Here is a 14,868-nt window from a genome sequence, read left to right as displayed (position 1 = left end):
ATGACAGTGTGACATCACTTTCAGGGAAAACCTAAGAGTGCCATCATTCCTCTCTAAGAATTGCCAGAAACTCTATAGTAACACCACAGCAACATATAAAGGCATGATGTCACTCTGGTGATTCCTAGAGAGGCATGACATCTCTAGGTTTTCCTGGAAGCGACATCATGCCATTGTCCCTGACCCTGGGTCTCTCACTAGTTGTTATGCCGTGCCTAGCAACCCCACTTATAAGCTACCAACTAACTCTTCAATCCTCCTGGAGTTTCATAAAGAAGAAACATGGTGCATTTGAGGAAATATGATAAGGCCATAGCATAAGGGTGTCAAATCCAGGTTAGAAAACTCTTGGAGATTTGGGGGTGGAGACTAGAGACAGTGAGGTTTGGGATGTGATGCCACAGTGTCCACCCTGCAAAGCAGCTATTTTTTCCAGAGGAGCTGATTTCTGTAGTGAGGAAATAAATTGTAATTCTGGGTGATCTCCAGACCCCACCTGGGGTTTGGCAATCCTACCACAGGAAGAGGTTGTGTTTTAGGCCTAGTGAAAGGCTACTTAAAATCTTATTTCTGTCTACATTGATTGCATCCTCCTATCTGTGTATCGTTTCTTAGATACTTGATTGTATCAAATGCCTTTTCTTCAGTACAGTTTCATTACAACAGAATATATCTTTAACCCATTATGCACTCTAAGGACTCCAAAATGCATAATTTTATCAGAATGGGCTCTTTCCTTTGGCATTTTCTCACTTTTAAATATAGCATGTTGGAGAATAATAGTCATGTGCCCCACACAAATAATGAATAGATGGACAGATGCTAAAAGCTTTGAACTGATCTGGCAACCATGAACTTTCTTCCTGCCTAAACGATGTTCCATTTGATTGGTACCCTGTGCATGAGCAGCAGAAAGGCTCTGACACACAGGGAGCTGTTCTTGGTGGAAAATACCTTGATTATGAGATGTGATTCTAGGATATGGATTAACATTATATCCTAAACCACTTGTTCATTCATGCCATCTCACTCCATTCTGAAGGAGTATAAATGTAGCACTTAAAAATATTAAATACCCCACAAAATTACCTGGCAACTTATTTGTGTGTGTGATTTCCCCCCTCATTACTATGGAAACAAAGTGAATGTAATGTAATGCACATTTTAATACACACCACAAGCAACTTTTGTTTCAAACCCATTAAAAGATGTGCAATTATTTTAATAGCAGGCTTAATGGCAAACTTCCTATTTTGGATGAAATATTTTCCCTAGTAAAAAGGAATTCATCCAGAATGTTTCCTAGCAGGCACAGCACTGATGGAAAGAGAAAAGAATGGTGATTATCAAGAATGCATTTTTCAGGAACCACCTGGAATTGATGTTCAAAGTGTTTTTCCATGTCATTTAAATCCTAATTCATACTTTCTTAGGGCTCAGTTCTTTGCCATGCACAGACTTCCTTTTCCGCATAACAGATCACAGCACACACACCAAGGAAAGAGAATGAACAGAACAGGGTTCTGTTACTGTTGGGGATACTCCTGACTCCAGCAATGGGTTGGCCTCCCATTTACCTGCCCTGGGCAGAGTATTACTCACCCCAAGCCCCAATTCCCTCCCCTGAAGAACTGGGGAGTGGGAGAAAAGCCTCTATCATATAATCATAGAGTTGGAAGGGACCTCCAGGGTCATCTAGTACAACTAGGAATTTCCTCCTAGTCTGTATGGTAAAGATTTAGGGTTGCCAGTCCCCTGGTGGGAGTGGGGAATCTCCTACCTCCAACTCCCATTTCCTGCCACCACTCAGAGCAGTGGCAGGAGAAAAACTAAAATAAAAAATGGCCATTGGGCCTATGACATGATGTCACTTTCAGTGAAAAGCCAGAATGATGTCATGCCTCTCTAGAAATCACCAAAAACTCTACTGTAAAACCATAGAATTTCTGGCAATTCCTAGTGAGGGATTGTCATGACCCCAGGGGGTCACCACTTCAGCTGCCACCACTCTGGACTTTGGGTCCCTTGAGAAGGCCTAGAGTACCCTCCCAAGCCCATCAAAAATGCCCCTTTTTAAGCTGAGAACATAGGCGTGATGACCAGGCAGAAAACACTTAAAGAAATGGTTTATTAACACAGTACTCAGGCATGGGAAACAGGACAAGGTGCTTTAAAATATATAACAGTGTTTAAAGGCAAAATACACTAATCTAACACAACTACCTAGTTCACTTAACTAGTTACTATTTCCAGGCCTCCTGCCTGCACTCACTCTGCACTCACTCTGCACTCTCCTCAGACCAGACTGTCCCCTCTGTGAGACAAGACCGCAGAAGAGCAAAAGAACCCAGTTTCACAGTTCAGAAAGCTTAAATTCTATTCCCTCACACAATCTCTGTACACTGATTGGCTACAACCGTTGCTAAGCCTTATGGGGATTGTAGGCTGTCTACTTTCCACTCCCACACTGGCCTCTCCTGGGACCAGGCCGCACTAGGCCTTGTTCCCAGTCCTGCACAGATCATGACAGGTGTGATGTTACTTAGAGGTTTTCCCAGAAATGATGTCACACTATTGCTGGCATGAACACCCTTCCATATCTCTACGTCTTTCTGGTCTGGCTGGTTGGCAACCTTAGATCAAAACAGGGAAGGATGGAGTAAAAACAGGAACAAAAGGGACTGGCCCTACTAATCAATCAGCTCTCCAGTTCTTGGAGGAAGGCCTGCCTTCCTGTCCTTCAAAAATCAAGGAAAGGTCAATGAGGATAGTCTGGTCTTGGTTTTGGGCAGTGGAGGAGCTAGCTGGGGTAACGAAGAAGGACTGGGTGAACCTAAGTGCTCCACTCCTTCTCAAGGCTGAGGCCTTAAATGGAATAGTCAAGTGATCTGATGAAAGGGAGCCTGACTCTGGAACGTGACAGCTGTAATGTATTGAAATGATTACATGAATCACCTCATAGGACTCCCCTGTTAAGCTTCGAGCCAGACCAGGGCTCCTCTGAGCGAACTTCCTATTGGTCGCTTCGTAACAGCGACCAATCAGAACGATACCATTCCCTAGGAGGGAAAGACTCCCATTGGTCTTTATTCTAGCAATCTCATTGGTTGTTATTTGTAAATAGGCGTGGCTACATTAGCCCGGTTATGTTTAAAAGGAGCATAAGCTCCCACTGTTTTCTGTTCTGGTTTCTTACTGAGTTAGTGCTTGTTCGTTACTTCTAAATAAAGCTGAATCACTTGCTGAATCACTCTACGAGTCCTTTGTTAGCGCGATCTAACAATTGGCGACGAAGGTGGGATGTTAGAGCAGGTAGGCAGCCCTGCGGACATCCACACTTCGGACTCGGAAGGAAGCGAGCAGAGCACAGCAGCCGATCCGGCGGAGGCGCCACCAGCTCCGGTGCCCAAGTCTCCCCCGATGGCTGGAAGCCAGAAGTTCGAGTGCTTCGAACCCTCCTCCGAAGACTGGGACTCCTACCTGTCCAGGTTCGAGTTCCATCTGGAGACCCACGACATCACCGATGAGGCGAAGAAACGAGCATGCCTCCTGAGTTCCTGCGGGAAGGGGACCTTCGACATAGCCAGGTCGTTGGTGGCCCCAACTGATATAAAGACTGTCACCTACGCTGACATCACGGAGAAGCTTAAGGCTCACTATTCTCCACAACCGTCGGAGATCGCCTGCCGGCACGCTTTTTACAAGCGGAACCAGGCCGGAGGCGAGACCATCGCAGATTTCGTGGCGGCCCTTCGCAAAGCCGCACGGCCATGTAATTTCCACAACGTGGAGGAAGCCCTCAGAGACCGTCTCGTCTGCGGTCTCAAAGATGAAAGGCTGCAACAGAGGCTGTTCGCCCGCACCACCCTGACCTGGGCAGTGGCCTACGAAGAGGCCGTGGCCGCGGAAGCAGCGGAGAAGTCCACGAAGGAGGTCCGCCAGCGGGTGGCAGAGCCCAGTATACACGCTCAACGAGACAGCGAGGGCGAAGACGCGGATGATGACGTCAACGCGGTTCGAGGCAAGCGGACCCCAGCGAAGACTACCAACGTCAAGCCTTGCTCCGGTTGTGGCGGGAAGCACCAGCGCGGCTCCTGTTGGGCTCGTGATGTCGACTGCAGAGCGTGTGGGCGGCGTGGTCATCTGGCCAGAGTCTGCAGATCAGCGAAGAAGGATCCCTCAACTAACAACCGGTCAGCGCAGAGGGGCACTCCAGTCAGCACCCAAGGCAAGACCCGTTCCTCAGCATCGGAAGCAAGCTGCCAGTTGACGGCGACCTTGTCGAGCGCATCGGCCGTAAATCGCACCAGCAGCCAGGGCAAGATCACCGTGACTCCACTCCTCGACGGCCGACCCTGTACAATGGAGGTGGACTCAGGATCGTCCGTGACGGTGATTTCTGCCGCGTCCTGGCGCCAGTTGTTCCCGAACCGAAGCCGGCGGCGGCTCCAGCCTGCGGGAACCAGAGTGTCCGACTTCCAGGGCAACCGAATTCCCTTGGCCGGACGGGACTCTGTTACTGTTGAGTATAAGGGGAAATGTGTTAAACTGTCATTCCTGATTGCAGAGGGAGACCGGGTTAACCTGCTAGGGTTAGATTGGTTTGAGCCATTGGGCATCGGTATTTCTGGGATTAACAGGATGTCTGAAAATAAATGGGGCATGCTGTACGACCTGTTCCCTGATGTATTTGCCGAAGGGTTGGGAAGGTACAAGGGCCCCCCGGTTGCGTTTGACTTAGATCCGTCAGTCAAACCTATTAGGTTGAAGTATCGGAAAGTACCTGTGTCTCTCAAACATAAGGTGGAAAAAGAGATTGACAAACTAGTTGAGCAAGGGGTTTTAGAGCCAGTACCATACAGCAAATGGGAGACCCCGATCGTAACCCCTGTCAAATCAGATGGGTCCATACGACTATGCGCCGATTACAAATGTACGATTAACAAGGCGCTGCAGCAACATTCGTACCCGGTCCCGGTAATAAGCCACATTTTGGCTTCCCTGGGGGGTGGCAAGATTTTCGCCAAATTTGACCTGGCCCAGGCATACCAGCAGTTGCCTGTCACCCCGGAGGCTGCCGAGGCCCAAACAATTGTAACCCACCAAGGGGCTTTTAAAGTGAACAGGCTGCAATTCGGGGTCAACGTAGCACCTGGGATTTTTCAGGGCCTCATGGAACGTCTACTAAGGGGGGTACCTGGCACAGTGCCCTATTTTGACGACGTGCTGATTGCGGGCGGGTCTGAACAGGAACTACTGGACCGGGTTAAAGAGGTCCTCAGGCGTTTTCAAAATGCCGGCCTCAGAGTTAAGCGCTCAAAATGCACGCTCGGGGTGGAAAGTGTGGACTTCCTGGGGTTTCGCATTGACGCAGAGGGAGTCCACCCCACGGATGAGAAGGTATCTGCAATCCAAAACGCCCCCAGGCCGGTGAGTAAGAAGGAGCTCCAATCCTTTTTAGGACTCCTGAATTTTTATCATGCGTTTTTACCGCATAAGGCATCAGTGGCGGCCCCTTTGCACGCGCTTTTGCACAAGGAGGCAAAATGGAAGTGGGGGCAGGCCGAGGAAAAGGCTTTTGTGGGAGTCAAGGAGCTGCTGACATCTAATGCCGTACTCACGCATTATGATGAACACAAGCTCCTGGTGTTAGCTGCTGACGCTTCACCGTTTGGAGTAGGCGCAGTTTTAAGCCATCTGATGCCTGATGGGAGCGAAGCGCCTATCGCTTTTTATTCTAGATCACTATCTGCGGCAGAGCGGAACTATGCCCAGATAGACAAGGAGGGTCTGGCGTTGGTAGCGGCTGTCAAAAAGTTCCATGATTTTATTTTTGGCAGACGATTTTTGCTGGTCACTGACCACAAGCCGCTACTGGGGATTTTTGCGCCCGATAAGCAATTGCCAAACATCATGTCCCCACGCATGCTTAGATGGGCGATATTTTTGCAGGCTTATGATTTTGACTTAGAGCACCGGCCTGGGAAAGCGATTGGGCATGCGGATGCCCTCAGCCGGTGCCCGGTGCCGGACATTGGCGCAGACCCTGCCCCCGCCTGTGAGGTCTTGGCAATTGAGGAGCTTCCTCGACCCCCGGTATCATCCAGGGACATTGCAGCACACACGGCCAAGGATAGCGTGCTGTCCCGAGTATTAAACTGGGTTTGGAGGGGGTGGCCGGTTGGAAGCGTTGAACCGGAGTTCGGCCCTTACAAAAGCCGTCAAAATGAACTATCCATTTCTAAGGGCTGTGTATTATGGGGGAACAGGGTGGTGGTTCCTGACAAACTCAGGACGAGAGTGTTAGAGTCGCTGCACGAGGGTCACCCCGGTATGGTACACACCAAAGCGTTGGCCAGAGGGTATGTCTGGTGGCCGGGGCTGGACAAAGAGATCGAAGAATGGGTACGAGGGTGTCCCAAATGCCAGCAAGTCAGACCCGATCCCCCACAAGCTACACCCCAAGGCTGGGAGTCATCTGGTAAACCCTGGGCCAGATTGCATATAGATTTTGCTGGCCCTCTCCAAGGGCAAATGTTCCTAATTGTGGTGGACGCTATGTCCAAATGGCTGGAGGTCGTGCATATGAAATCGACCACATCACTTGCTGTGATCCATGCGCTCCGCCGACTTTTTGCCACCCACGGGTTGCCTGACGTCATCGTCAGTGACAACGGGCCTCAATTTGTGTCTGAGGAATTTAGGCTCTTCCTCACGAGTAATGGCATACGCCAAATGACTTCGGCCCCTTTCCATCCGGCATCTAATGGCCAAGCCGAACGGATGGTCAGGACGGCCAAAGAGGCCCTGGGTAAAATGGACGAAGGGGACTGGAGCCAGAGGCTGGGCTCCTTTCTTTTGCTGCAGCACACCACCCCCTGTAGTGCTACAGGCCGTAGTCCGGCCGAATTGTTAATGGGGCGGAGACTCACGACCCGTTTGAACCGTATGCACCCAGACCTATCAGAAGATCAGTCCGAGCGTACCACTGCGCAACCGAAGGTGCGCATGTTTGAAAAAGGGGACAAGGTTTTCGCACGAAATTATGCAAACGGGCACTTGTGGCTTCCTGGGGTTATATCCGACTCTGTGGGTACTCGAATGTATGTGGTGCAGTTAGCTGACGGTCGAATATGGCGGCGCCACATAGATCAGTTAAGGAGACGTTGGGCTAGGGACAGCGCTGACTCTCCGACGGCTGAATCCCCTGATGTCGAGTGGACACCCCCAGAGCAGGCGGTGAGTACCGAAAGGCCCGGTACTGTCCCCGAGTCAGGGCAGAACCCTGTGTGCGGGGCTGAAATCCCAGTCGAGTCTGTGCCTGATCCAGGCTGTAGTGAACCCCACTCTGACCCACAACCTTGTCTGCCCGTGGAGCCTGCACCGCTCCGCAGGTCCCAGCGTTCGCGGCAAATGCCGACTTATCTGAAGGACTATGAGTGTAAATACTGTTGGAATAACTGATGTACAAAGGTTGATTGCATGTTTGTAAATAATAAAACAATTGGGATGATGGCTTAACTTAGGGGGGAAGAATTGTAATGTATTGAAATGATTACATGAATCACCTCATAGGACTCCCCTGTTAAGCTTCGAGCCAGACCAGGGCTCCTCTGAGCGAACTTCCTATTGGTCGCTTCGTAACAGCGACCAATCAGAACGATACCATTCCCTAGGAGGGAAAGACTCCCATTGGTCTTTATTCTAGCAATCTCATTGGTTGTTATTTGTAAATAGGCGTGGCTACATTAGCCCGGTTATGTTTAAAAGGAGCATAAGCTCCCACTGTTTTCTGTTCTGGTTTCTTACTGAGTTAGTGCTTGTTCGTTACTTCTAAATAAAGCTGAATCACTTGCTGAATCACTCTACGAGTCCTTTGTTAGCGCGATCTAACAACAGCAATATCCTACAGAGCTCCCTCACTGCGGGTGCCACATTATCATGAGGAAGGATCATATCATTTCTATTAAAAGGCCTCCCATGGCCTGATTTTTATTTATTCTCAGAAGTTATAACTTCATAACTGGCCTCTGGGGAGATTTTCTCCATTGCTTATTTCCAAGTAGGCAGGGCCGGCCCGAGGTTTTTTTGCACACTAGGTGAGGCTACCTTGTGACGCCCCCCCCTAATCTATATTTCTCCAAGCTACCTTTTGGCACCCCACCCCCCGCCTGTCTTGTGTTTACAGCTTGAGGAAGGCGCTCCGCCGACCCCTCTCAGGCTCCTGCAGCCAGTGACCCTCTGGCTATGCTGAGGCTTTTCACCTTGGGGCTGCCGCCTCCCCCCGGGCAACCTCCTATGGCTGCCACACATCCTCTGTGCCTGCCACCACCGCTTCAGTCCTCGGGAGGAGGAGAAGGCAAGAAGATGAGCCCTGGGTTCTGTGCATCACTGGGAGGTGAGTGTGCTCCAGCTTCCTTTTCTCCTCTTTCCTCGTGGGAGGGGAAATCTGATCAGGGTTCCTCCGCCTTCGCTGGACAGGGGCCAGAGTTCAAGAGAGAGAGAAAGAGAGACACCCTGCCTGCCCACCAGCCACCCTCACTCCCACCTTCCCCTCCCATTGGTGGGGAGCCGGTTGCAAAGCGAGCTGTGAAGAGCAACTCAGTGTACCTGCTCGGCTGGAGTGGCGTGTATCTCTGGGAGTGAGTCCCAGGCATTTGCAAGAGGATTCCTCCACCGGAGGGGAATAATCAGCTTGCGGCAGCAGGGAGGCTCTGCTGCCTGAGGCCGGCAAGCTCTTGAGTCGCCCAAAGCTTACAAAAACCTGGGGGGTGTGAACGTCCGGCGGGGGGGAGCACATTGGGGGAGGGAGGGAAGCAAATCCCTGCCGGGACCCGAGGAGGGGGTGCAGCCGAGCGGGGCGGGGGGGATGGCAGCAAGCCATTTTGGTGTCCACCTCTAGGGGCCACGGCCCGGCCACCCTAGGCAAAAGTCTGGGTGGGTTGGCCCTGCAAGTAGGATATTACCATTTCAGGATTCAAATCCATGTGGTTTCAGAGCTCAGGGCCATTATTTTCAATAGGGAATATATATGAGGTCTGAAGCAGCTCTTTATAAAGATAATGGGACCAAATTTCCACAGAACATACTCCTTCCTCTACTCTAAAGCTCCCCCCCCCATTTCATAAGAACATAAGAACATAAGAGATGCCAATGTTGGATCAGGCTAAAGGCCCATCCAGTCCAACAATCAGTATCACACAGTGACCAGAAATACCAGTGCCATCAGGAGGTCCACCAGTGGGGCCAGGACATTAGAAGCCCTCCCACTGTTGACCCCCCCAAGCACCAAGATGGCAGAGCATCACTTGCCCCAGAGTCCCTATCTATACCTTGTGGCTAATAGCCACTGATGGACCTCTGCTCCATATGCTTATCTAATTCCCTTTTGAAGCCGTCCATGCTTGTAGCCGCCGCCACTTCCTGTGGCAGTGAATTCCAAGTGTTAATCACTCTTTGGGTGAAGAAGTACTTCCTCTTATCCGTTCTAACCCGACCGCTCAGCAATTTCATGGAGTGCCCACGAGTTCTTGTATTGTGAGAAAGGGAGAAAAGTACCTCTTTCTCTACCTGCTCTTTCCCATGCATAATCTTATAAACCTCAATCATGTCACCCCTCAGTCGTTGTTTCTCCAAGCTAAAGAGCCCTAAGTGCCTTAACCTTTCCTCATAGGGAAAGTGTTCCAACCCCTTTATCATTCGAGTTGCCTTTTTCTGCACCTTCATGGTTGTGGCCTGTTTGTCTCCTTTCACAAAGTAAAAACAGCTTCCTTTGCACACACCCCATCCCTTTTGGTCGGTCTGCTATTATGGGGATGTACTACAATGAATGACTGACATGCCTATTGGGAACAATTGGGAGAGCTCCAAAGGCCCGTTGGATACAATGGGAGCAAGGAATGGCAAATGAGTTACAGCACAAAAAATATGGAATGAAAATATGGAACAGATTACAAGAAACCTGCCCAGGGCCAGAGTGGAATGATGGTCCCTGGGCTCAGAGAAAATGCCCTGGGATTGGAATGAAAGTCCCCCAGAGTAGAATGATGGGCCCTGGGGCTGTTCTGGGAGCTGTTCTTCCAGTTCCAGACTACTAATTCCAGTCCCAGGGGCTGTCGTTCCACTCTGGGGGTTGTCATTCCAGGCTCAGGGCAGGGCTCTCTAAATCCCCCCATCCTTTCCCAACAATCTGTCATTATTTCCTTTGGGAGAATTTTGGGGAGTCTGGGTTCTGTTTTTCAACTAAATGACACCCAACTTTTGGTGCTGCCTGTCCTTTAAAGAATCCCCAAGTTTCAAGCAAAATGGATCAAAAGTTAGAATTCTACAGGCCCCTGAATAAGCTGCCCAGCCATCTATTTTCCCAGCTTCCACCCTGCCAGCAGCAAGAGGGAGAACAGCAGTTCTCTGCACTCCTTTCTTGCACGGACCTGAGTGAAAGGGAGAAATGCCATTGCCCACAAAATCAGTGAAATTAAAGAAAAAGATAAGGCATGCTGCTTTCCTGGTAATCCCCCAAACATTTTAAAGGGGGGGGGGTTGTTTGGGGGAGAGGTTTTTTGCGGTATATTTATTGTATATGTGTATGTCTGTAAGGGAACAGTCTGCTTCTCCCCTAGTATATGTGTGGTTTAGTTTGGTCCTATTGGGTGGAGCTCTTCTTTCAGTTTCCAGTTTTTTATGTTAGCAGAAGTTGTTTGTTGTTGGAGTTGACTCCTTGCAAAAAAAATGGCTGATGTTCTGAGCCAGCTTGTCTCTGCTGAATGGATCTGAGAACAGGTGCCTGAGTGAGTTACCTAACCTGGGAACCCACAGCCAAAGAGCGGCATTCCAGTTTTTATTATACCAACAACCCTGGATTTGTGTTACCATTCTAGGAAATCACTGTATTGACCCAAACCAGTCATTTCTGTGTCTATTTTCGATTCAGCAGTTTTATTATGCACACTCCTAGTAGCTACATGTCCAACAGAGAGTACAGTGCTTTAATAGATATGAATCCCTGAGGTGAGATATTGTTCAGACCAAACTGAAGTTCTTAAAGGCCTCACTGAACTCAGTTGTGCTTTGACACTGCCACCATATTCCTGAGATTTAAGTGGATGGATATATTAATAAATTACATTTGTTTATTATTTCATAGAATCATAGAATGATAGCGTTGGAAGGGACCTCCAGGGTCATCTAGTCCAACCCCCTGCACAATGCAGGAAATTCACAAATACCTCCTCCTCCACACCTGCAGTGATCGCTATTCCACAACCAGAAGATGACAAAAAAGCAACCCAGGATCCCTGGCCAAACTGTCCTGGAGAAAAATTGCTTCTTGACCATAGGCATCAACTAAGGGTGGGGGCTCAGGGGTCTGGGTCTACCCTGAATTTTTCCAGGGAGTCTGAGCCTCTCCCAGTCAGCCAGTGCCTGGCAATATTGAGTTAAAAACTTTCCTTTGGGCTCCTTTTTTTTTCTTCCTGGCTCACTTTTTTACAAATGCTAATTGAGCTAGCAGGGTAGACAATGGAATTGTTAAGCATCCCCCTTCTCCCCCTCCTTTTCTCCCAGCATGGAAGTGTCAAATGCTAGTCTTTAGGAAGACAGATCTCCGCCTTTACCTCAGTGGGGGAAAATATTTGATAACAGTCCTTGCCACAGGAAGAGAAGGTCTCTTGCAGCTGGATTCATCAGACCTCTGATCTGAGGTCTAGGGAAGGTGGCCATTTTTGTCTATCTAGCTGGCATAGAAAACTGAAGAGCACTCAATATTGGAAAGTAAGATCTGCAAGGGTTTTCAGTTGTATCTTTGCACTCTCTAGAGTAATAACTAAGGGTCTGATATCCAGAACATATCAATCCTTGAATATCTTTGGTGTCTGCCAGAAAAGAAAGTACAGTCCTTAACCCTGGCTGGCTCCACCCACTTTCAATGTAGCAGCAGTCAGACTGCAAAGCCTCTGTTGGGCCCAACATACTTGCTTGGCTCCAATTTACATTTGGGGGGAAAGTGTGTCTCTATTTTATTTTACTTGGTTCAATATGTCCTTGACTAAGAAGAGTTGAGGAGGACTGCTTCAGCTACTCCTAAGCTCTTCTTTCAATTTCCATTTCGTTTTTAAATTGTAAGCCCATCTGCATGAACAAGATTGGTGGGAGCATGCAGATCAGAGGCCTTTTAAAATTTCCTTTTGCCCTGTGTGCAGCCCAGAGAGAACATTGCCAAGGAATGTGTACTTTGTACAAGTTCACCCTCTTCATTTTGCTGTTACTTAAAATGGTGTGGTACAATTTCAAAGGGGCAACCAACTGGGATGTACTAAAAGGAATGACAGGATTGCCCACTGGAAACAATGGTAGAGGCTTGAAGGCCCACTGGAGATAATGGGAGCCAGGAATGTCAATTGACTTGCATGGGCTCCACTGAAATAGATTGCAGCACAAAAAAAGTTGCAAAGAAAATGTGGAATGGTTTTTCCATTTAGGTCTTTGGGCCCAGATAGGCTACTCTGGGACTGGAATGGCAGCCCCCAGAGTGAAAGACAGTCCCTAGGATTAGAATCTGTGCTCTGGGACTAGAATAACAGCACTAGAGTGACACCCCCCCCCCCCCCAGTGGAATGATAATCCCTAGGAAGAGAATCTGTGCTCTGGGACTGGAATGACAGGTCACAGATTACAATGGCAGCCCCTGGAAGTAGCAGAAGCATTTTAGTACTGAAACAACAGCTCCCCAGAGTGGAATGATGATCTATAGCAATGGAATTTGTCCTCTGGGACTGGAATTATAGGTCACAGAGTGGAATGACAGCCCCTGGGAATAGGCTCAGTGCTCTGGGACTGGAATGACAGCCCCCAGAGTGGAATGACAGCCCCTGGGAGTAGCAGAGGTGTTCTGGGACTGGAATGACAGCCCTCAGAGTGGAATGATAGTCCCAGAATGCTTCTGCAAGTCCCAGGGGTTGTCATCCCAGTCCCAGAACACTTCTGCTAATCCCAGGGACTATCATTCCACTTTGGGGGCGGTCATTCCAGTCACAGAGCACTGAGAAGATTGCTACTACTCTGAACTCTGTACATTGCTCAGAAATTGAGTACACAGCAACTGTTTTGTATTCTGCCCTGGCTCAGAGACTCCAGCCATGTATTTGGCAAATGAAGGCATCTGTGATGCCACAATTTAGTACATTTCAGTACAAAGTCACCCTTATGAATAAGGCAGAAACAAGACTCCTGTAAATGAATGTCCAGGAAAACTTTTAAAATGTTCCCCTACAGGTTTTTTTGGTTTCCTCTCTTACTGTCAAATTTGTGACCATTAGTTTTTCCAATGCACATGGTATGTATATTTGCAGATCTTAAAGTGACTATTCTAAAAGTGAATTGCAAAAACAGGACACAGAATACCACTGGCCAACTCCCACCTTTTCCTGGGTTTAGCCCAGCCAGGGGCATTGCTGGGGGGGGGGTTTCCCAGGATTTCCCAGCCCCCCCCCCAAATTTCTGGGGAGAAACTCCTTAAATCCCACATGGCTCCACCTACATAGATAGTGACAATGGCCTGTGACATCACTGGCCCCTCCCTATGATGTCACTGGACCCCAGTTCTTTTAAGGACCAAGCATAGCAATGCCTCTGGCCCAGCCCCAGCCCCTCCTGGGAAAATGGAAAGTCTACATCCCTGTTCCTGACCCCAAAGTGGCGATCAGCATTTTCCTGGGTGTCTAAGAAAGGACCACAAGAACTAAGCACTGAGGAAACCCTTCCCGCCCTCCCTCTCACGTTCTGCCTAAGTTCACAGGATCAGCATTGCTGTCAGATGGCCGTCCAGCTTCTGTTTGAAAACCTCTTTTCTCCCCACTGAGAACTCTAAGCAGTTTATAAAAACAAACAAACAAACACAAGAAAAATATAATTTAGACAAAGAGAAGCACAACTCCAACTCCTGAGCTTGTCCTGGAACGAGTGGGCCAGCTCACTGATGGCCAATCGCATGTGACCTGCCCACATTGAAAGGCTCACACTTCTGGCCATACCCAGGCTTAAGTATCTGTAACAGAAAGGGAAACAGAAGCTCAGCCAGACTCTTATGCCAGTCACAGACATGTTCCCAAGAATTCCCTTCTCTGAATGCTAAATGCACTCTGAAAACAAAAATCTAGGCCACTATTGACAACACAGACACAGCTGAAATAAACTCACATCCAGGGAAAACAAACAAATGCCTGTTTAAACTTGCATCAGTTCCATTTCTCCTGGAAGAAAGTGATGAAAAGATCATAAAGTAGTAAGTAAGAAAGTGCCTTCCTGGTTTATACCTGCTGCGCCCAAGGCATACTGTCAAAAGTCCACTCTGCTCTCGTCGCAAGTTATTTTAGTATCCGTTTAGCTCACATCCCTTCTCCAAGGCTCAGGGGAGAACAACAACAACAGTTTAAAACATAAAACAGCATCTCTAATTTACACATTAAGTTATCTAGAAATTGAAATTGCATGACATGCCTTCGTAACTCCAGCCACAGAATTTTCATACACAGAGATCCTGTAGCACTTTCAGAAAATATTATGGTTAAACCATGGTGGATCAGTAAGAGGACACAGCTCTCTTGTGAGACAGCAAGAGGAAAGGCCTTTACACGTGGTGTTCTTGTTTGACCTCTGTTCACAAATATTACGTTCAAGGGGATATTCTGTTTGTATTTCTATGCTGTTTCCAATGGTAGAGCACTTTTTAGTTTGTGCCTTCAGTGACTTATCGAGGGGTGGGGGGAGGTCTTCCACTATAGCTGGAGACTTCCTGGCTTGTGTGCCCTGTGCCTCACCACCATAAGAACATAAGAGACGCCAATGTTGGATCAAGCCAAAGGCCCATCCAGT

General features: G+C 48.6%; 1 protein-coding gene across 1 annotated transcript; it reads left to right on the top strand.

Annotated features, from left to right (window-relative positions):
• Positions 1-6,114: 6,114 nt before the first annotated feature.
• On the top strand, positions 6,115-6,966 carry LOC107112370 (uncharacterized protein K02A2.6-like; the record flags this gene model as incomplete). The annotated part of the gene is made up of 2 exons (XM_015413494.1): positions 6,115-6,818; positions 6,921-6,966. Coding segments are annotated over 2 exons (750 nt in total), but the record flags the coding sequence as incomplete, so codon positions are not given.
• Between the last annotated feature and the right edge of the window lie 7,902 nt (positions 6,967-14,868).

The sequence above is a fragment of the Gekko japonicus genome, unplaced genomic scaffold, assembly GCF_001447785.1.
Source record: "Gekko japonicus isolate JY-2015 unplaced genomic scaffold, Gekko_japonicus_V1.1 scaffold168, whole genome shotgun sequence".
Lineage (NCBI taxonomy): Eukaryota > Metazoa > Chordata > Lepidosauria > Squamata > Gekkonidae > Gekko > Gekko japonicus.
This window is presented reverse-complemented; position numbering and strand designations above follow the sequence as displayed.